Source organism: Sceloporus undulatus, chromosome 4 (genome assembly GCF_019175285.1).
Source record: "Sceloporus undulatus isolate JIND9_A2432 ecotype Alabama chromosome 4, SceUnd_v1.1, whole genome shotgun sequence".
Lineage (NCBI taxonomy): Eukaryota > Metazoa > Chordata > Lepidosauria > Squamata > Phrynosomatidae > Sceloporus > Sceloporus undulatus.
Window position 1 is genome coordinate 130564974 of NC_056525.1, and position 23184 is coordinate 130588157.

The 23184-nt window shown below is 41.5% G+C and overlaps 1 protein-coding gene across 1 annotated transcript in view; it reads right to left on the minus strand.

Annotated features, from left to right (window-relative positions):
* Window positions 1-23184, minus strand: part of ADCY10 (adenylate cyclase 10) — a 152892-nt gene that overhangs the window by 30365 nt on the left and 99343 nt on the right. Inside the window, exons 12-16 of the mRNA XM_042462329.1 lie at window positions 21295-21526; window positions 18382-18489; window positions 15733-15908; window positions 3757-3916; window positions 2617-2821 (exon numbers count right to left, since the gene is read on the minus strand). Of these exons, the coding sequence (XP_042318263.1) occupies window positions 2617-2821; window positions 3757-3916; window positions 15733-15908; window positions 18382-18489; window positions 21295-21526 (881 nt within the window). The remainder of the gene's footprint in view (window positions 1-2616; window positions 2822-3756; window positions 3917-15732; window positions 15909-18381; window positions 18490-21294; window positions 21527-23184) is intronic.

The following is a 23184-nucleotide window of genomic DNA, read 5'->3' on the forward strand; positions in this document are numbered from 1 at the left end:
TTTCGGGCCTCTATCAATTCTTTACTAGGCCAATAAAACATGTGTGGGAAGATTAGCTGGCCTGTGTTTCTCATGCTTTGCTGTATATGATGCTGTTGTTGAAATACCAATATCCTAACAAAATATCATCAAAGGATACTGCAAATGAAGCAGACAATGGAAGCCTCTTCATGGGGTAATAAAACTGTTTGAAAAAACAGACAGATTTGACATTTCACATGGGGGGAAAGCCAGGATTGAAAAGGCATTTTTCCCAGCAAAGTCCCGAATTGTGGTTAAAACACATTGGCGGGTTACAGACGGCAGGGGGAGGACGTCTTGGGGTGTATTCAGCTGAATGCGGGAGCCTCCAGACGGCCCGCCCGGGGGCGTGCTTCCGGTGTTGGGGCTTCCACACGGGGGGCAATGAAGATGCCTCACCTGGGTTCGTTTCGGACCGTAGCTTCCATACGCCGCCTCGGAGGATGCCGCAAAGAGAGAGGGCAGCTTCCGCACGGACGGCCCAAACCGCGGCTTTTTTTTTTCCTTTTGCCGGCTGGTGGATGCGCAGCTGCGCAGCTGCAGCGCTAAGCAGCGGCGGCAGAAAGCTATGGGACATTTAAAGCGCCCAAGCCCCTTTAAACTTTTTTCCCCGCCCTGGCCAAGAACAAAAGGTGGTCTCCTGCCAGCTGGTGATCAGCTGGTGTTGGCATCCTTGTCCGCTTGCACAGTTGCCAATGTCACCAGCATCAGGATGCCTCCTCTCCTTTGTTCCCTGTGGTTTTCCTGAAGCTGCAATCCACAGCCACGGCTGTCGCTGCTGACACGCCGTCTTCCCCGCCTCTCTGCCCCCTCCGCCCCTCGCCTCCATTGCCGCTGCAATGGAGGTCCCATCATCCACCACCATGACAGTGTTAGATATGGTGACAAGCAGCAGTGATATGATGATGGCACGAACAGCGAACGGAGGGCTTCCATAGTGCTTGTCAGGCTACTGTTGGCGGTGTGCTATGGCCCTGGCCAGAGTGGCACGTCTCCGCCGATGCTGGAATGTTCCTGCATCTCAGACTTGTGGTGGCTAGTCTGTTGGGTCTGATGCTTCCATCACTTTTAATGAAACATGCAGCTCCTTGAAAGGGTGGGGGGGGCGCCCTTCGGTACCTCGGGCCTGGGCATCTCTGTATTGTTTGTTGGAGATTTCAGCGACTTCATTTTCGGCGCACTCCTCCAAAGTTTCGGTTGTGGCCCTTGGCCTCTATGGCTTTCTTCACTTCTCGATATGTGTCAGCATTCAGGTAGGACTGCTCGAGTTCTGCTAGGCATAGGGGGGGAGGGGAAAATAGCGAGGAGGGAAGAAGGCAGCAGTAGGAGAAAGAAAGGAAAAAGGCAGGGGGGTGTGTGTAGGGGGTCACTTTAAATTCCAAACTTTCCCTTATCACTTTCTACAACCAAAACATCCGCAGGCAAAACTTACAACTTCCCGCGATTCTAGCAACGCATGCGCACAAGTGGCTCTAGGGTTAGGGTTACGAGACTTAAAATGCGCCACAGCTGTGCTGCAGCTTCCACAGCTCCATGGCAGCGGACATTGCAATTAAAGCTTGACTGCAAACCACGCATGTCCCGGGAACCCGACCCATTATGCGACGCAGCTGACACGGAGCTTTTAAACGGGCAACTTATATTTGCGGCGTAGCAATTCTGACGTATCGGTGCAGCAGCTTACAGATGGAGATGCGCAGGTACGCCGCAAATCAAAAAGAAGCGGAAAAAAGCAGCACCTTTTAATGCCGCTTCTTCCCGCTTGGGGCGTGCGGGGGGCGTGTTCATGGCGGCATTTAGGTAAGGCCCGTCTGAAGGCTCTACCTTCATGACGTCATGAATACACCTCTTTTTGCCCGTCTGTAACCTGCCATTGTGATTAAGTATGTACCCTATATAAGCACCTACAATAACCCCTCCAAAAGGTAACCTTTGGGAAACTTGGAGGAAGATGCTGAACCCTAAAAAAATAGCAACTAGAGCTGAGCCCAAATTTGTAAGAAAGTATTTTTTTTTCCTGAACAATAATCTCAGATCTAATACCAGTTTGAAGAATTTTCTGTAAATTCTTCCCATCATTTTTCCAGTGGCTACATTTCCCTTCGCAAGAGCTAATGTGGTATAGTGGTTTCAGTATTGGACTACAACTTTGGAGACCAGAGTTTGATTCCCTGCTTGACCATGGAAACCACCTGGGTGACCTTGGGCAAGTGATACACTCTCAGCCCCAAATACTCCATGATAGTTTCCCCACAAGGTCACCATAACTCAAAAATGACTTGATGGCACACAACAACAAACATTTCTCACCACCACAGTGATCCAGAGCAATGCTAGGTCAAAGGAATGGTTAAGGACATAAAATAATGGCCAGTCCAAAAATGTTTTTTCAGGGAAAGAACAAAACAGTATCATGCCCATTACTATATATGAGCCCCATTCCGAGAATTGTTGAAGTATTCTCCTCTGTGGAAACATTCAGTGAATTATTCTTCTTAATAGTTTCTGTCTACTGATAGTGTGGAGAATTTTGAGAGTCCATTTTCACACTGCTATTATTGTAAAAGTCACTGACCAACCCAGTCGCTGACCTACCCAGTTGGATGGCTAGGGGCAGATTCCCCAAGCAAAGCTTCATGTAGGCCAGTGATAATGCCAGTTTAGTTATTATTAATATTCCTTCTCCAACAACTCGAAGGTATGAACTACGTTGGATGGCCATTAACTCATATTTCATCCATTCATGCTGGTAGCCCATCAACTGACAGCAAAGTGAGAATTCCATGTAAGACGAGATGATCTATGATATGCAAATGAGAAAACAAGTGAATTTTGTTATCCATTAAGAATGCACTATTAGACATAATTTCCCATGGGATTTGGAAACATCTTGATAATTAGAGGCCTCTGGAATTTATCTCGACCTTTTGCAACCTGGACTCCATCCTGCTTAGAGGACTAGGGAGTTTATCACATGGGGGAAAACTGGATGTTTAAACAGTTTCCCATGAAAATTGTGCAATTGCTATTAAGAGGCGATTAAGATTTTCACATAAAAAGTAATTATCCCAGAAATAACCAGGGAATAACCAGGCAATAAACAGCAGGATATCATTCACTAGAATTTCATGTGAATGATTTGCTGCTGTTTAGTGTCTGGTTATTCCTGGGATAATTACACTTTAATCTCTTTTCATCGCTACATCGTATGAAAATTTTTATCACTATTGCATGATTTGCCCGGGATATTCCCGGGATAATGGTGACGTAATAAGAAAATCCTAATTGTGAATGCATGATTCTCAAGCAGTAATCCCTGTTTAAACTTTCAATCTTCCCTGTTAAACTGCTAAGATTTTTGCTTGGGCAATTATAATTTGGGATGTCAATCCTCATTGTTTTCATCCTCACATACAAGTATGAAGCATTTCAAAAAGTATCTTCCCAATATATGGGTTTAAATCTGGCTTGTGAAAAAAGTTTTACCAAAAATCCTGAAACATACTGTGCAAAGTCCCTCTGTTTCCAATGCAAAATAGTTTTATAAATGCAAAAACACTTTTTCATTTTTTTTCACATAAATTTTTCACAAACAAAAATTCAAATGTGAAGAATCCCTTGGCAGTTGATAATTTTTCTCAGTGCAAATGTCTTGATGTGTTCCAATACCCTTTCTTTGAGAAGGTGAGAAAATGTATTAAAGTTCTTTCCATCTCTGTGAACAGAGTTAGGTACCTGGGAGTCATCTTGAGATTCTTCTGCACAGTTCACCTTCATGAGAGCTGCCAGGCGGGAGAACTTCTTGCTGCTTCTGGCAAGATCCAGGCTGAAAAGCTGCCACAGCAGGGAAAGGCAGTGTCCTTGTTGGAACAGAACAGCTAATTTCTTCTCCTTTCTGCAAAAGATACCATAACAATGCAGAGGAACACAATCCTTCTCCCCATCAGTTTACTCGCTGTGAGATCATCTACAGAGCACCAATATCCCACTGCATCTAAAGAGGAAGACTGCAGAGATTCATGCTCATCCAAGGTTATGCTATAACCTTTGGAACCCACATTTGGAACCTCACTGGAGTCTGTGGGAAAACATAACAGTGTGGCTTTTCTTTTGTCTTTGCACTGATCTTAGACCATACCTATACAATGTGGCATATACCATGTTGAACAGCAAAAATGGAAGATTGACTGGAGTTGCTGTCACACTGTAGAACTGAGGCAATTTGTCACCCTTTTAACTGTCATGGCTCTATCCTATGGAATCCAGGAATTTGTAGTTTGTTGTGGCAGCAGAACCCTCTAACAGAGAAGACTAAATGTCTCACAAAACTACAAATCCCAGGATTCCATACAATTAAAGTGGTGTCAATCTTCATTATTTCTGCAGTTAGCAGTCTCAGTCTTGGAGAACCTTCCTACATTGCTGTTAGTTTGTTTGGTGCGACTGGAGTCTTGCATACCATATCTGGACTAAGGAGGAACTGTACGTCACTGGGTGATGAAAGCAAATGGTCATATGCCTAAGCTCAAGGGTCAGTCATCATCACAGAAAACTAAGAATAAGTGTGTAAGAGAAAGGGGACCTATGTTCTTCCATCCCAAAAATGGGTAAAGTGTTGGCATCCCGGAAAAACAAGCCAATTTGCTAACTGTTATCACACATAAAGCACAACAAGGGGTTAAAAGCACATTACTTAGGTAAGAAAGTGGGTCAAGTGCAAATTTGGGTCAGACGGGTGAGGACAAATCCCCATTGCTAGCTTGGAAATATCTTTTTTGTGCATGCTCCAAACTGTCATTTCCAAAAGACCATTCACACACACATCCTCCAAGGACGGAAGGCAAACTGGGGAGGAAAATCCTCTTTGCCTCAGAAGCTGTTTCACAGAAAGGAAGGCTGAGGCTTCCCTTTGCAAACTCCCATAAAGCAACACACACACACGAGAGAAAGAAAGAAACAGGAGAGGGCTGCTCCATAAACCTGACTGATTCCAGTGAGGGCTGATATTCCTAGATGCCCTCGCTTTCCAGGACATGTCTTCCATTTCTCCCTCCTCTTCAGGAGGAATGCCAAAACACCCTCTCCCTATGACTTCTCCCACCAGCTGTTCCCTAATTAGAAGCTGTAGGATCTGGAGACCAGATGCGCGAGGGAAATAGATGTGTGTGATGTGTGCGTATCCCTTTAAGAAGAAGGACTACAGGAAAGAAAATCGCAACAAAGGATCATGGGAATTGTAGTTTATTTCTAATGAAGGGAATCCCAAGGCTGATCTAGAGAAGCATTTCATACTAAGGCAAAGGCAAACTGACTGTGAATTTGCAATGGAAAAGGATTTATAAATTTGATGTTTTTCTGAATGCAGCTATTCCTGGGATGAGTCGTGATTGTGTTTGGATTGCTTTGGATTGCCTGTGACATTGTTTGATATCCTCTTGCGAAATTACGTGAAACACCATGGATGATGCCAGATCTTCCATGGTCTTTATTTTTGTTTTCTTTATGTTTAACATTAGACCTGCCTTTGTGCTTTCTTCATAACAGTAGCAACAAGAAGAGGGAAGTGAAAAGAGGGAGAAGATCCACGGGCCTAACTATGGATTACACATTTTGAACATGGAACATAAACTGGACAAATGCTCCGCAAAAGAGCAGAGGAAATCAGTACTTGGAAAAACTTAAACAAGATGTAATTTGTCTAAAGGTAAGGTAAAGGTAGACTCTTGACATGAATGTCTAGTTGTAACTGACTGTAGTGCTCATTACTGGTTTTAAGCTGAAGAGCTAGCGTTGTCTGAGGGCTGGTTTGGTGGTCATATGGCCAGTATGACTGCATTGAATGCTACTACCTTCCCACTGAGAAGTGGTCCCTATCTATCCACTTGCATTTGCATGCTTTCAAACTGCTAGGTTGGCAGAAGCTGGGACTAGTGACAGGAGCTCACCCCATCATGCAACACTTGGGCCTCGAACTGCCAACCTTCCGATCTTCTGATCATCAGAATTGGCATCTTAACCACTAAGCCACTGCATCCCTGTAATCTGTCTACAAGAAACAAATATTAGAAAAAGGTATATAAAACACTGAATTTACAAAAATTTAGGTCAATAATTTATCTCAGCAGGATTTTAATAAAAGGAATGAAGTTATTTGTATATAAATGTTCAATTATGTCCAAAATTAGTATTGACTGATGAACACTGTAGATATAGAATCATAGAATCATAGAGTTGGAAGAGACCACAAGGGCCATCCAGTCCAACCCCTGCCATGCAGGAAATCCAAATCAAAGCATCTCCAACAGATGGCCAGCCAGCCTCTGCTTAAAGACCTCCAAGGAAGGAGACTCCATCACACTCCGAGGAAGTGTGTTCTACTGTCGAACAGCCCTTACTGTCAGGAAGTTCCTCCTAATGTTGAGGTGGAATCCCTTTTCCTGTAGCTTGCATCCATTGCTCCAGGTCCTAGTCTCTGTGTCAGAACCAGTCTTTGAACCCAGTTATAATGTTAATCCATATATATATATATATATATATATATATATATATATATATACACTCATTGTAACTGTTATTATTCTTGTTCCTTCTAGGAGTTATGGTGGGAGGGGGGTTGGTAGAGAGAGAGAATTGTATCTAGTCTGTTGAAGAGGCCTAGCTGGAAGGTTGGAATGCTGGAGATAATGGTACATCTGGCATCAAGGTCACTACCCATCCTGGGAAAGGCTCAGTTGCCATGGTGTGGTCTGTGTGGTGTGGTTTAGCCAGAGGTTGGAAAGGGTGGGGCTGGGGGAAGGTGTAAAAGGCCAACTTTTTCCCTGTAGTCCTCAGATTTCACAAAAACGTGTTACTGGATCTTTTTCTGCCTTTTGTTCTACAATAAACTTTTATTTCTTTGGAATATATTTTCTTGTGGATTACTGGTCTGAGGATCCCAGATCTCACACTCTGGAGCAGCAGAAAACAAGCTAACTCCTTCCTCAGTGTGACATCTCTTCAATATGTGAGGGTACAGATCAACATTCGGGGTCTAAGACTTTGTTGCAGGAAAGCTATGCCTGAAGTAAAGATAAATCAGTAATTTATAGGTAACATATGGAAAAACAGTTGGACTCTTCTTATGTCTCATGTGAGAGAGAAATTTATTATTTTATTTATTTACAGTATTTATTGCCCTTCAGCCCTAAAGGCTCTCAGAGCAGCTTACAATTATTATTTTTAATTAGATGGCTCCCTGCCCTCAGGCTTACAATCTAAAAAGACGCGACACAAAAGGAGAAGGGAATGGTGGCGGGGAAGGGGAATGGGCTAGTTCCCCCACCCCCAAAGTCTGAATAACACAGAAAAATATTAAAATTTTTCACAAGGCAAGTTACCAAGAATTTGTTTTTAATTAATGGACAGTTTCAAGTTGGTTGATACAAGAAGAGATAAAAATTGAGATTCTAGAGAATATACTTACTTCTCTGAAGGATATAGATCTTTTCCAAGAATATATATGATCTAGTCTTCTAAAACTTTGGTTACTGAGGTTCATAAATGGGAGGTATTACCAAAGACTTTTTGAGTCTAATCCACTTTGAGATGGTTACTGAATGAAATATTGTTACATGAGGAAATGGTGGTAGTGGCAGGAAAATGGAAATTACAATTATTTTGACAATAATTTGTACAAAGAAACAGATGTTTGAATGGTTTGTGATGCAAGTAAACTTTTTGGGAGAGGATGTTTCATCCAGCATAATTCTGAACTTAAAAAGAAGAGGCAAGAAAAAAAGATTAATCCAAATTTGGGTAGGATAAAAAGAAAGGAAGAAAAACATTTGCCCTTGTGGTCCCTTCCAACTCTGATCCAAGGATCTTACGATATTAGCTGAAAGACTGAAAATAATTTTACAGGATTTTACTCATGATGACCAGTGTAGGTTTTTGCCTAAAAGACAAGAGACGACATTACAAATGTGTTGGATATTTTGGAATATTTAGAACAGTACAATGAGAAGAAAGCTGCCATGATCTTCTTAGATACAGAAAAGGCTGTCAATTATTTGAACTGTTTAGAGTTTTCAAAGATATGAATTTTGGAGATAATTTTATTAAATGGCTAAAATTAATTAATACCTCACAAAAAGCACAGACAATTGCTATTGGTGAATTAACAAAACACTTTGAGATTCAAAAAGGAACAAGACAAGACTGACCACTGTCTCCACTTTATTTTGGTTCCTGAAGTATTGAATAGAGATGTAAGATAATGATAGATTGCTTATCTGTAACTGTAGTTCTTCAAGTGATCATCCTCTAAGAGACACAAATGGTTTATCTGCACCTATGCAGTACAAAATCCAGAAATTTATAGATATGTTATGTAAGAGTTATAGTGGTAGCCCCACTCACTTCCTGCATGTCTAACCAATACAAATTCAAATTCAATTTTTATTGCTTTTGACCAAAGGTCAACACAACAATATAACAATGCACAGCACAACAATATAACAGTATAACAGTATAAAAATACATGTAAATTATATCTAAAATGTGGGTATCTCGTATCTGGTACAGAATTTCTAGACAAACAAACAACAATTGTCATTATGCATTAAAATTTTTGTCAAATATAGTCATCGCCTTTACAGTTTATGGCTATCCCTGTTATATACTTGTTCCTGATTTTTTTAGCTGCTAAGGCAAACAAAGCTACTTTCCAAGTTACATATTTATTCAGGTCCAGTAGAAGATGAATACACTTCTCACCTAAACCTTCTGTTCTTTGGATGTCAAAGCAGTAGCCAAGGATCTTAGGTGAGTCAGGACATGACAAGGGAAGGATGGGCAGGGCTCCCTGAGTTCACAGATAACCACTGGAAGAACTATACAGTTAGGGTTGCCATTTCACGGTGGTGGGCGGGACTTTCCCGACCCCTGGGGGGCGTGCCCGGTCCCGTCCCGACCCCGACCCCGGGTGGCTGCCCAACTCTGAGCTCCCAGGGCTGCTGCCTGCCTTCTATAGAGTGCTGCCTATGAAACATGCTTGGAGCAGCAGTAGGAGGACTCAAACCAGCAGGGGCGGGGTCTGCTGCACTGCCCTGCCTCTATTGGCCAGCCCTCTGCTTCCTTATTTGGGCATGCTCCAAATTTCCAAGCGGAGAGGGCTTTGCAGGCAAGTTGCTTTTTGTTCTTCCCCTCTTTCTTTTTCTCTTTCCCCTCCTTCTCTTCTTCTTGTTATTCCGTTTTTTTTCTTCTCCTCCTCTTCCTCCTCTCCTTTTTCTTCCTTTCTCCCCCCTCCTCATCTTCTTTTTCTCTTTCTTCCTCTCTCTAAGCCCCCCTCCTCTTCTTCTCAGGGGTCCAGGGCTTCTCAAGGCTTTGCCCCCATTAGAAAAGAAAAAAGGCTTTGGATCTGTCCCATAAATCCCTCCTAAGTTGAGACATACCTGGGAAAAAGAGGGGGCGAGGGGTTTGGGGGGGGGGGTTGGAGGGAGCAAGGAAAAGGTGGAAGGGGGGAATTGCTAAGAAGGCTTGGGAGTGGGAAATGTAGTTTGCAATGGCACAAGGGTCTGCCTGTGATCTTGCAAATGCTATGGCTGCTTGGGAGTGGGAAATGTAGTTTGCAGTGGCACAAGGGTCTGCCTGTGATCTTGCAAATGCTATGGCTGCTTGGAAGTGGGAAATGTTCTTGTAGAATTGGGGGGGGGGGTATTTGGCCAGAAAGAGAAGTACATTTCAGCCTTCTGTCTAGGAATAATGCCAAAATGTCCTCCATTTTGAGCATGCCTAAGAAACATGCATTTATATTAAAATTTTAAAAAAATTATCAATTTTTTCATGTGTCCTCCATTTTTAAAAACATGTCCTACATTTGAAAATGTTGCCCTACATTTGTCCTACATTTGTCCCAGTTTGGAGGTCCTGCCTTATGGCAACCCTATATACAGTAGTTGCAAATAAGCAACCAGTCCTTCTTTGTAGTCTCTGAGAGTCACAAAAATGGGAGACTGGTGAGCTGCTAACCATAGGAGGAAGAAGTCATGCCACACATGAGTAGAGCACAGCCTTCTCAAACATAGCCTCTGCCTGAGGCTACATAAGCATTCTTTAGGGAGAGATGAATGTGGAAGGCTGAGACTAGTGTTGTATCAAATCTATTTTTGTCTCATTCCTGAAGAACAAGGTGTGATTTTTTTTGGGGGGGGGGGAATCTGTCTTTTCTAAAAGTGAGGTTTTTAAAAATCGTTTGGCCCTCCATCTCAGGGGAGAGAGAGAGATTGTTGATAAATTTCCCAAATTATGAAAAGGAAAGAAGCACACATTTACACTAATTGCACGTATGGATGCTAATTTCATTTGTATTACTGAGCTTCCTTTGAAGGTTCCCCACCCCTCCTTCAAAGGAAAAAGTGACGAGAATAATATGATAGAAAGGGGTTTGGCAGAAGTCCAAACAAGGAACTTCCATCAGCTTGAAACAAGTTGAAGGCACACAAAAACAACACCAACAAGCACTTCTAGTTTGGTTTTAGTCAAAACAAGGAATCCTAGACTTGGAAGGTACTCCTGGGGGTCATCCTATTACCCAGGCTGCTCCCTATACATTTTGGTATAAATGATAGCCCTTAATGACCCCTAGATGAACTCTAGTAGCCTGTCTGCCATTGCCAGCAAAGCAGGAGGACATGTACACATGACCCTCAAGGAGCACCTTCGTTATCATGATAGATAATCTAGGGAGTCGCTAAGAGGATTATCATATTGACCAAGAAGAGCCAATGTTTGCCTTCCCTGAGGCTCTTACCCCCTCCCCGGGTCTGTTGTCCAAGCAGCTTAAGACCTCTAAGACAATCAGACAGGGACATCCAGGTGAAAAGCAAGTAATTAAACACCTTTGCCAGAGGCAAGATTTTGCATTATAAAAAAACCCAGACTTTTGCCAATCAGCGCGCCATTTGGAAGGTCTCTATACTCCATGCCAGTCAGACCTCTGTTTTGGACGCCAGCAGCTCTGTTCAAACCATGCTGCGGAACAGACTTGTCCCACTACCACGCATCCCATTCGATTCCTGGAGGGAGTCTACATTCTGGTACGTATCACCCTAGTGAAGCCTGAAATCCTATTCCACACTAACCTCTGATTTCCTGAGCCTTGTATGTGTGTGTGTGTGTTAGTGAATTGTGTGTTTTCCTCCTTATAAATAAGTTGGTCATTGATTCCAGAAGTCTGTCTCAGTTCCATTTATTGGAATTTCCTGGTCTCTCTGTATACACAATGGGAGGCGATTCTGCAGAGCCGTCGTAGCAGGGGCCCCCCTTGCAATATTAATAACAATAATAATAAATTCCCTGGCTACAATCCAGTCCAACCCTTGTCTGCCATGCAGGAATACATAGGATCCTAGAGTTGGAAAAGACTCCCAGGACCATCCTGCCCAACCCTCCTCTTAGAAACCTCTTGACCAAAGGATCCAAGAAGATTTCTCTAGGCATTAGAAATGCCAAGAAACTGCTGCCAAATAACACTTTATAGAAGAAAGGAACAAATCCTCTCCTGATAGTGCAGTGAGGAAATCTACACCTGTGCAACATCTGGCTGAACTGGAAAGACACCTTTGGATTGAAGAAACACAAGGGGCTTGGTCAACCTATAAGAGCACTGGGTGGATGATCTCTGAGCTGCTTTAGTTACCCAGGATAGTCACAGATAGAGCTTTTATGCAGTGATCTTAAAAGTGTATAGCTCTAGATGCCCTTGATGGAGCACTCAGATCCAACTAGGACTGGATGAGAAGGTTGCCTCTCCATAGCTGGGACAGGCCTCTGCACAGTCTGTAGAGAGGTCCCAGAGAAAAACTGCATGGATGCTTTAGAGTACCAACCTCCTCCTCCTCTTGTGAGTGGTCAGAAGGACACCACAGCTGAATGTTCTTGGTATCAACAGAGGTCAAGTTGCACCTGGCTCCAAAATAGGTCTATTCACAGGTTGTGAAGTCAAAGGCTTTCATGGCCAGCATCCATGTTTTTTGGTGGGTTTTTCAGGCTAGGTGGCCATGTTCTAGAAGATTTCTATCATTTCTAAACAATTTTATTAGCCAATCATCCACCCTTGGAATTTTGCGATTTTTCCACTTCTGTGCTAATGTCATTCTGGTCACAGTTATCAAGTAAAATGTGCCAATATTTCCTTTCAATTGAATTAGAATTTAGCATATTCAGGAGATAAGTTTTGGGCCTCAATTCAAATTTAATCTGCAACATCCTTTCTATAGTCATATGTATCTGTTTCCAGAATGTTATACATTTCAGACAATTTCACCAAATATGAAACTGGGTACCAATTGCAGATTGACATTTCCAGCAAGTATTTGAGGCAGTTTTGTAAATCTTTGCTACTTTATTGGGAGTCAAATGTCATCTCTGCTCCATTTTCTAGTAGTTTTCTCTTAACTTTTGGGATTTAGTAAATTTTTTGGTTTTAGTCCTGGCGTATTTCCAACTTTCGAGATCGATACTTGAATCACAATCCAATTCCTATTTAATTATTACTTCAGAAATTGACTCTTCTTCTTGTACATAGCTATGAAAAATTATAAATTTTTGATACTCTCTTATATTCAGAACTAAACCATATTGTCAAATTCAGACTATTCTTCTCCAAATTCTTCTAGTTTCTTGTCTATTTTAAATCTCTTTTTTAATTGTGTGTGTGTGTGTGTGTGTGTGTATGCCAATGCATTTCAGGATCCAATTGTATCAGCTCTTCTATCGGTCTCATTTCATATATATTAGGGTCCAATTTAATTAAGATATCTTTGTAGGTAAGCCAAATTTCAAGATATCTCGACCTGCCCAGAAAAGCCTCGTGCGGAGAGGCCCATAAAGAATTTTTCTTATTAAATTTCGTCTTAATTTTATCCCAAATTTGCAAGAGAGATTTTTTTAAATAATATGTCTAAATTCACCATGGACTGTCACTTTATCACACCAAAGTTTGTGTACCAACTGCATCTGTTATTGAACCCCTCTAAATTTAGTACTTTTGCATTTTCAAGTGTTACCCAATCTGTAATCCAATTTAATAGTTTGTTTAATAGTATAGACTCAGGTCAGGCTCCTCCTCCATCTCTTTGTCGTGTCATGGTCTTCCAATTTACATGTGTTTTCTTATAGTTCCAAATAAAATTCTTTAAAGGGGCTTTCAGTATTCACTATTGGGATATTCTGAAATAAAAAGTTCATTTTTGGTAATACCATCATCTTAATGGCCTCAGTTCATTTAAAAATGATAATTGTAATTTACTTCAGCTGGTTAGCTGTTTTTAAATTTCTTTCCATTTAATTGTGTAGGTATTGCTAAACAAATCAGTACTTTTATTCATCAGCCAAATTCCCAGATATTTAACTTTCTTTTTTATCTGAGATAGACTTGTAGTGTATTGTTGCTCTTTTTTCAATAAATTCTTAGTTATGCTTTACTCCTATTAATTTTAAAACCAGATATTTTGCCTAAGTCATCTATAATATTGAATAATTTTCCAATTTGCTGATTGGGATCTTCTAATATAATCACCAAATCGTCCACAAATGCTTTCAATTTATATTCCAGCCTTTTAATCTTTGTGCCTCTTATTTCTTTATCATTTCTAATATTGTTAGTTACAATTTTCAATATCATTATTAAAAGCAATGGAGAGAGAGGGCAATCTTAATGCCTTCTTTTCCTAATTTCGAATTTCTTTGATTTCTTCCCATGAATGATCAGTTGCGCATTTTGCTTCTTGTATATTTTTTAAATCCATGTAACAGAATTATCTCCCACGTCATTCTCCTCAACACTTCAAATATACAGTCTCAGTTGACATTATTGAATGCCTTTTCTGTGTCAGTGAAGATTAAGGCAAGTTTTTTTATTGTTATTTCTTTTGTAATATTCCAAAATATCAAGAACTAATTTCACAATGTCAAGCGGGTTGTCTGGCAGGTTGGTAGAAATCCGGTTTGAACCTTGTTTATGTAATCTCTCAGAATTTCTTTCAAACTTTCAGCCAAAATTGAAGCTAGTATCTTATAGTCCATATTTAGAAGGGAAATAGGCCTATAATTTGTCATCTCCTTGGTATCTTTGCCTTCTTTATGAATTAATACTATATCTGCACTACTCCAGGAACCTGGTAAACTCAAACCTTTAATTTTGTTAAGTGTTTTTTGTAAAGGAATTTTTATTTCTTCTTGAAACTTTTTATAATACAATCCAGTGAAACCATCCGGACTGGGTGCTTTATTAGTTTTTAACTTACTAATTGCTTCTGTTACTTCCTCTACTGTGAACGCTGCATTCAAAATTGTGTGCTGCTTGTCGGAGATCACATTGATTTCCTGTTTGTCTAAGTAGTTAGTTATTAATTACAAGGAAGTCTCTTCTTTTTTATATAAATTAGTATAGTAATTCCTTAAGGCCTCCTCTGTCTTGTCTTGATTGTTAATTGTTTACCATTAACCTTAACTTCCAATACAGACTTTTTCTGCTTCCCCTTCCTCAATCTATTCGCCGTCCATTTCCCTATCTCATTTGCATTCTCAAAATGTCTTCCTGAATGTATTTCATAAGGGAAAGGAATTTATTGTAATAGTAGAGAGAAGACATGAATGACTATATGTACAATCAAGCACTCTAAGGAGGATTGGAAGTACAGTCACCCTATTCTGGAACACCCTCTCCCCCATAGTAACTTACTATGCTTAGGCAGAAAAACTGAAATGCACAGATATAGGATGGGTGACACTGAGCTTGACAACATATGAAAGGGATCTAGGAGTCTTAGTAGACAACAAGCTGGGCATGAGTGAACTGTGTGATGCAGCTGCTAAAAAAAGGCAATGCAATTCTATGCTGCCTCAATAGAAGTATAGTGTCTAGATCAAGGGAAGTGCCACTCTATTCTGCTTTGGTGAGGTCTCATTTGAAATACTGTGCCTAGTTCTGGGTACCACAGTTCAAGGAGGACATTGACAAGGTGGAACATGTCCAGAGGAAAGTCCCAAAAATTGTAAAAAGTGTGGAAACCATTGCCCATGAGAAACAACATAAGAAACTAGGTATGTTTAGGCTAGAGAAGAGAAGGGTGAGATGATAGCCCTCTTTAAATATTTGAAAGATGGATCAAGCTTGTTTTCTGCTGATTTAGAGACTAGAACACAGAGCAATGGATTCAAGCTACAGGAAAATAGGTTCCACCTAAACCTTAGGAAGAACATTCTGATGGTAAGAACTCTTTGACATTGGAATATGCTCCCTCAGAGAGTGGTGGAATCTCCTTCCTTGGTAGTTTTTAATCAAATGCTGGATGACCATTTGTTGGGAGTGCTTTGATTGTATTAATATATGGCTGGAGGTTGGACTGGATGGTCCTTGTGGTCTCTTCCAACTCTGTGATTCTATGATTGTAAGGACACATTGCTGTATAGGATGGGTTTACATTACACTATGAGTGACATCTGTGAAGCACTTGAAGAATCACTGCTTATTGAGGGAAGGAGGCACTGCAGTCTTTCAAACCCTTGACTGGGAGTTTTTTCCAATAGAAGCTGGACTGGCATTTGCCTATAAAGTTCTTGAGATCTAGAGGGTGGACCAGAGAGAATGTGAAATTCCTTTTAATTCTGTAATAGTGTACCCCCCCCCCCCGACACACACCCCTTCTAGAGAGTTTGTCATCATCTTACCCACTGGGCATTTGCCAAGAGGCCTGCTTCTTCTGGTGAGACAAGTGCCTGGAGGTTTCCACCATAGACATGAAAAAGGCTCCAACAAGAGTAATTGGGAAACTCTTCTTCAATAAACTCAAAGCCTTCTTCATCAATTTTTTTGCCAAAGTAATTTGACCCATATTATAAGAGACCTATAGAACATAAGGGATACAGCAAGACAACAATTTATGGTGAGTCTTTTTATTATTATTTTAATGTATTTTTGTCTATTTTTTTAGTATCCTGGGAGACAGCCAAACAGAATCTGTTGGACTTCAAATTCTATTGTTCCAGTACAGCAGATACTGTGTTAGGTGGTACATAATGATTACCCGTAGCATTCAGAGCCAGACAGAAATAATACCTGACCAATAAAACCTATGCATAGACTACACAGATGCTTCTATAAAAACCTTTGTAGTGCTTTTGAAATTGTCCATATTTTCTCAAAGAACCTCTCATTCTTCACTGTCTTTATCTCAATATGACTACTCATAACTTCCTCTGTCTTCTCTTCTCTCCTTCCCATTGAGACAAATTTCTAACCCAACCCAGTCAGGCCACTTACTAAGACTACATGTGCTCCAGGTTCACATGAAGAGCATGGTAGAAATTGTCACTCTGAAGGGGCATAATATGGTGCTTTCCTCTCAGAAGTAGACAATGAGAGACCTGTGAATATTGGGGTTCTTCTCCCAACTACATGAAAGACTAATAGAGGCCACAATCTGAGTGTACCTCTCTCTGTTATCAACGTGAATTGTATGTCTGCCTGTGATTGTGTTGTGTGTGAAAGAATAGAATGCTTGCATTTCTTTCTTTCTCTCTCTCCCTTCCTCCTCTCTTTCTGGTATGTGCCTGATTTTACCCATTTCCTTAAAACATCTAGGTTGCAACTCCAATCATCTCTATCTATCTCTGCTCCAACAGCCACCAATGGGCAAAAGACACCACCATGCACATTGAAGCAAGCTGGACATATGGTGAGGAACCAAAATGAGCTTAGACAATACTTTTTCCATCTGTTTTTTTTTCTGGATGTATTTTTAGATGTTTAACAAGGAAAAGAAAAGAATGAAGCTTCAGTGTATTCCTGTGATGTTATCATTAAATTGTAAAATTGTAAAAATGAGAAGTTGATTGGGTCTACTTGCAGAATCAAGAGTCATTCTCTATTTCTTCTTACAGTCCTGGTAGAAGAAGCAGAGTCCCGTACACTCAGGTCCTCTGGGAGGAATTTATTACAGCCCTTAAAGACCAGGTTGACGGTGAACTCCCAGAGAACATTTTCTGCAGCCGCTCCCAACTTATGGAATGGCCTGCCGGACAAGATCCGTCAAATTGCCAATCTAGAGAGTTTTAAAAAAGCCATTAAGACGGATCTCTTCTGGCAGGCCTTCCCAGAATAAAATACTCGGCCACAAATAAGACTTCCCATCTAGTGAACTCTGCCCATAATGATTTTTATTTAGTTTAGTCGGTTTTTAATATGTAGTTTTTAATCTTACACTGTTTAATCTTGTTTTAAGGGGGGTATTATGTATACATGGATGTATTTTAACCTGGTGTATTTTAACCTTTGATTGCCTGGCAAAAAGCGGGATAGAAATATTTTTTTATTTATTATTATTATTTTATTATTATTATAGAGGTTTTCTTTACAGCAGGAATGAGTCCTAAAGGTCATCATAAGATTACCACCATCTCTTTTCAGTTTCTCTCTTTTGATGGTAGATGGGGTGTGGGCTTAGCAAATGCCGCCCGCTGAAATCAGATAGCTGTAGCTGTAGGTGACGATAGCTCTTCGGTCTTCAGGCAGCAGTAGATTCATGGAGAGCAGGCAGAATAAAGCTCTCCCATGCACCGGCCACAACAGAAGACTGCCAACAAACTAATTCATGTACCCTCTCTTAACAGGGAAAAGTATGGACGGGAAGGAGTCAGCCCCGTTCCACCAAGAACCACAACTGTGGAGGAGAAGTTAGAAGAACTCCAAACTTGCTTCCTCTTTACGGCGCCATCACACCGTAAGTCGAAGCAGAGTCCTTCTTGAGTGGGTTGCTCCCCAATTCTGCCACACCGAGTGGTGGCAAAGAATGTGCAGGAAATCAACCTGAACAGTCTTTCTTCCCACCTCACTGAGTATAAAGATGGAGATGCTTTTCCCCACTCCCCAAAAAATTAATATCACCATTCATACATCTAGGAGAGGAACAAAGGAGGTTTGGGAGTGAAATTCAGCTGTAGGAATAAGACTTTCAATCCCATCTGAAGGCTTTTTTGTGCCTTCAGGGACAGAGCTTTGGAAGCTGGAAGCTACTGACCACCCTTGCCCTGTGGGTATTCTACAGGAAGGAGGGCAATGTCCACCATTCTCCAGTGGAAACTAATATGAGGGAAAAAATTCTCAAGTGTTGGTATTTGAATAATTTCAAACTCCAATTTCAATATTAATAATATCTTGACTGCAATCTACATCTCAACTGGTGCTATACTGTGCAAGCAGAATACCACACTGTTCTATACAAAAAGGACGTATTTGAGAGGAAAATAATGGCCAGTATATAGACTGCCATTACCAAGTGAAGTGAAGCACAATAAAGCTCTCCTGCATGGTTTTATTACCTCTCCCTTCAGGCTGTACAAAATTGACTCCTCAAACTGACTGACAGTTTTCTGCTTGAATTCTGATGATCTCAGCATGCTCTCGGCTGTATTCAGATATGTAAAAGCCTGGAAAAAAAGAGTAACAGAGAACAAAGGATGTATTTTCTGTATCTGTTTAACACCATTTCCCTTGGGTTTTCCAGTCCTCAGTCTGGTAAATGGTTGGGGGTTAAACTGGGGCTTAGATCAGTGTGACTGATGTCTTTTTTCACTACAGGAGCCCAGCTGAAAAGCAATGGACAAGCCAGCAAACCAGCCTTGCTCCTTGTTTTTCTGGCATGGGACAAAATAAACTATTAAATAAATAAAAACAAAATTAGCAGGCTCTTGGTTGCAACTGGCTACCCTAATATTCACCCACTGAACCTACAAGAGGGTCAGAATGCATGCATTTCCACATTTCAAAATTGAAAACTGAGACATGGCTGAGCAACATCAGAGTCAAAAGGATGCAGCCAGGCAGTAAAAGTTGTTAATGAGGAAGAACACACAAAAATACTGTTTTAAGCAGAGAAACCCTTTATTTAATGCATATAGGAAAACCTGAAAGAATTTTAAAAGCCAAATCAATAAACACTACTCTGTCTCTCTATTCATGTATGTACATTGTACGATTAAAAATAATTATAATATTTTATGATACCTTATTTTAAAATTAAAATTCTATTCTCAGACCTGCTCAAAATTACAGCTTTCTCTCAGGTCCATTGTATGATCACCACCTCTGCCCAATACAAATTACAGATTCGGTTAAAACCCAGCTTCTCTACAACAAAATACTCATGTGGTAACCTTTAGCCAATCATACCTACTCAGACTAACCTATTAGTCTTAAAATAAAAATGAAAGGAAATATAATGTGTAATATTTTAAGCTCCTTGATATAAATGCACATAGGGGCTCAGCAGATTGCCCTTAAGAGGAGGCTCCATGCTGGCCCTGGATGCGACAACCGCACGGCACACCCCAACCTGGTGCACAAAGAAGCCACAAAAAGCGTCTTCTTCTTGTGCCGTGGAAATGGTGCCCTTTTTGCAGCTACCGTAGCTCTTTCATGGCTCTTTAGCACAGTGCCTTTACATGATGTGTCAAAGACGAAGCATGACACTGCCCACCATGCGGTGGGGCACAAGGTGTGATGCTAGCATAGGGGCAGAGTCAGGGCAACCAGTAGGCGGTCACCATGCCTCCACTCTGCCCCAATGCTGGCGTTTATCGTCAGTCTGTTGAGCGCCTCAGTTAAGAAAATTGTAGTAGGAAAAAACATGATCGTCATTTTTTTAAAAAGCATTCTAATGACCTTTAAAAATGTCTCAGGCTACAGTCCTGTGCATTTCTCTAGGAGTGAGTCCCCCTGAATTTGTTTGGACTTATGTCTGAATAGATATTTGTATGATTGCATTGGCAATGTAAATAGCATTGCTTCACAAGGGTGTGCAGAGTGGAACTGCAATAAAGTAATTAGATAGTAAACTCTCTCCCAATTGATCTCTACAAGTTAGTCTTTCCTATTGTTTGATGCAGGATTAATAAATGAAAAGAAAGGGGGCAGAGAAAAGAAAACTAGTGGAACTAAGCTTTGAAATACAGTCAGCCCTTCGTATCCATGGGGGTTCTGTTCCGGACTCCCCAGGTGGATGGCAAAAACAATGGGACCTCAAGTCCCCTTGGTTTTAATTGCAGCATGCTGTGCTCACTGCTGTGATGACATAGCTGTGTACACATGCCACTATTGGGGTGAATGAGTTGGGGCTATATGCAGATGCTCAAATCCACTGGTGGCAAGCATGTGGTTGGGGCAGCTAGACTATTTAAGTTTTATCGAAATCTCAGAAACAAATAAAAATCAGAACTGATTCAAAATTCAAATCAAGAATGCTTCTCTGCAATGCTGATACTATTTTAGGGCAATTAGAATGGTGTGAGAGGAATTTGACAGGGCACTTCATGCATGTTTCTGGGAAATACCCCCTAACTAGAAGGACTCTCCTCTTCCCGATTTTTAAAAATGTGTGTTTATTCCTTTTGCTTCCCTCAACAATAGAACATGATGTTCTGTTCCCAAACTAAGTTATGTTGCAGCAGTTGCATTCACCTAAGCTTATTGGAAAGGCAAAATCCTGCCTTCTCTCCTCTTCCTCTTGCTGAGTTGAATGTGAACTACTTTTGTACTTTGAAATCATTTTGCAGCAATTGAAGTAATCCAAGGATGAAGAGGAAAAGTGGCAGGAGGAGAGAGACACTGGAGTACTTTAAAAACATTTGGGGAAAGTGAGATGGCATAAGATTAAGTGGTTGTCCCAGCCAAACCAGTGCAGTTGGTGGATATGAGAATGAAAGAAAGAAAAATGAGATTGGAAATGTTCCTTTTTAAGCTACAGTTCTCAGAATCCTCCAGCCAGCATAGCTAGTGGTCAAGCTGGTTGTGTGATTTTGGCAGTTGCAGTCCAAAAGTAACATTTCTAAACTTTGTTTCTTCCACGCTATGAAGAGAGCACAAGAACATGGGTAAGATTAAAAATGTGCTTTGCTTATAAAGTGCACCCATGCCAGGTGTGGGCTTGCATCTGTGCTGTGAGCACAAGTGCATGTGGTAGTGCAATCAGGAGTGTGCACCCATTCAAAAGAACAGGACTTAAGGTCCCACGTTTTTTCCCTGCAGATATCAAGGGTGCACTGTACTACTGAAGTGTAAGTTTGTAAACTTCTCAAATACTGAGTCTGATTCTATCATGGTACTGTTTATGTATTTATTTATTTCCCACCTTCCACATTGCACAAGACCAATGTGTCCAATACCTTGGAGTCACAAAGAAAAAATAGTGAAGACAAAGTTGTGAGGCTGAAGGAGAATGGTTTTGTTCCACTGACCAGGTAATTGTTGAAGAGGTGTACGTAACCAGATGCACATTCCAGCAAGTAATAAAAAGCTCGAGTGTAATCTCCCAGAGCTATACAGTGTTGAGACAAGGGCACGATGACAGATTCCACAATCTCTTCACATTCACATGAGCTCACAGTCTTGTCATTTTTCTTGCCCATTCCAGTAAGGAAGATTATTTCATCCATCCTCTTTAGGAACTCCATTTCTGTAACTTCAGCTCTGACATGGTGAGAAGAAAGGAATCCTCAGCCACTCCTAAAGCATGGGTGGTGTCCCATCACAGAACATAGAAATAGTTTCTAAAGTTTTAGGAGATTATCGCATTACCTTTGCTCATGGCAGAGATGTGGGATGTAATTTAAAGAAGGTGGATCTTATCGCATTCACTTGTTACTAGGCAGCAGGCAGCCAGTTGGCAACCCAGGCATCTCCAGGCTTCCCATTCTTGAAAGGCTGTGGCAGAAGCCCGGGTTGCAGATCGGCTGCCTGCTGCCCGTTTACAGGTGAATGTGATAAGATCTGCCTTCTTAAAGTTACATCTTTCAACTATGCTGGGAGAAAAGGCAATGCAATAATCTCCTTAATTATCAGGGGTTAGTCAATCTGGTGCACAACTTGGAAAAATATCTTTATAGGACTACAACTCCCAGAATTCCAGATAGGTTACTTTTCCAAACTATGATTATTTGATGTAATCAGTAGTATATTGGACTACATCCAATAATACTCAAACTAAAATCCTCACTCAATGATGAAACATTCTGCCTAGCTGAAAACTGTAATCACTATTCTTTCAGTCAAAGTACATATGACAGTATCCGTCATGCTAATTTATTGACAAATCTTCTCAATAAAAAAAAAAAAAGTAGGTGGTTTTTCTTCCTTCCTTCCTTCCTTCCTTTATTTATTTCCTTTCCCACCTTCTGTTTATCCTCTCTTCCCACATGCATAAGTGAGAAAAGCAGTTCACTACCCATCTCATGCACAAACTGTGGTGGTATAAAGAGGATATAGTACTTTGAATGGCCTCTAGTGCATTGCCTAAAGGAAGATGTGCACCACCAAAAAAAGAGGGCAATCTTTTTAACAGCTTTAAATCATGAATAAAGCCATTTTTTAAAAAGGCAACAATGTTCAGCTGATCAAGGGTACAAACAGTGAACTAGCACATAAAAGCTAGCAGAACAAGTATTCAAGGAAGGCCACTTTTGCAGCATCCAGATTGCTATAGGCCTGTTATAGACTGCCAAAATAAAGCTGCTTCGGGTCTTTTTGGAGGTATGCTGTTTAAATGATGCATGCATCCGAAGAATCCGGAAACTGCACCAAAGCTGCACTCCAGTGCTTAGTGTGGCTTTGGTGTGACCTCTGGATAGGGTTGCCATACGCAAAGACCTCCAAACTGGGACAAATGTAGGACAACATATCAAAATGTAGGACTTTTTTAAAAGTCCTACATTTTGATATGTAGGCCTCGCCGGGGCCTGGGAGGGAGCGTCTCTGCGGCTGGAGCTCGGACCGCGGAGAGCCCTCCCAGGCCTCAGCAAGGCCTTGGAGGACCCCGCAGCCGGAGCTCCGACCGTGGAGCCGCCTCCAAGGCCTCGCCAGGGCCCGGGAGGGAGCGTCTCTGTGGCCGGAGCTCCGACTGTGGAGAGCCCTCCCAGGCCTCAGCGAGACCTTGGAGGACCCCGCGGCCGGAGTTCCAACCATGGAGCTGCCTCCAAGGCCTCACCAGGGCCCTGGAGGGAGCGCCTCTGTGGCTGGAGCTCCGACCGCGGAGAGCCCTCCCAGGCCTCACCAAGGCCTTAGAGGACCCCGTGGCCGGAGTTCGGACCGCGGAGAGCCCTCCCAGGCCTCAGCGAGGCCTTGGAGGACCC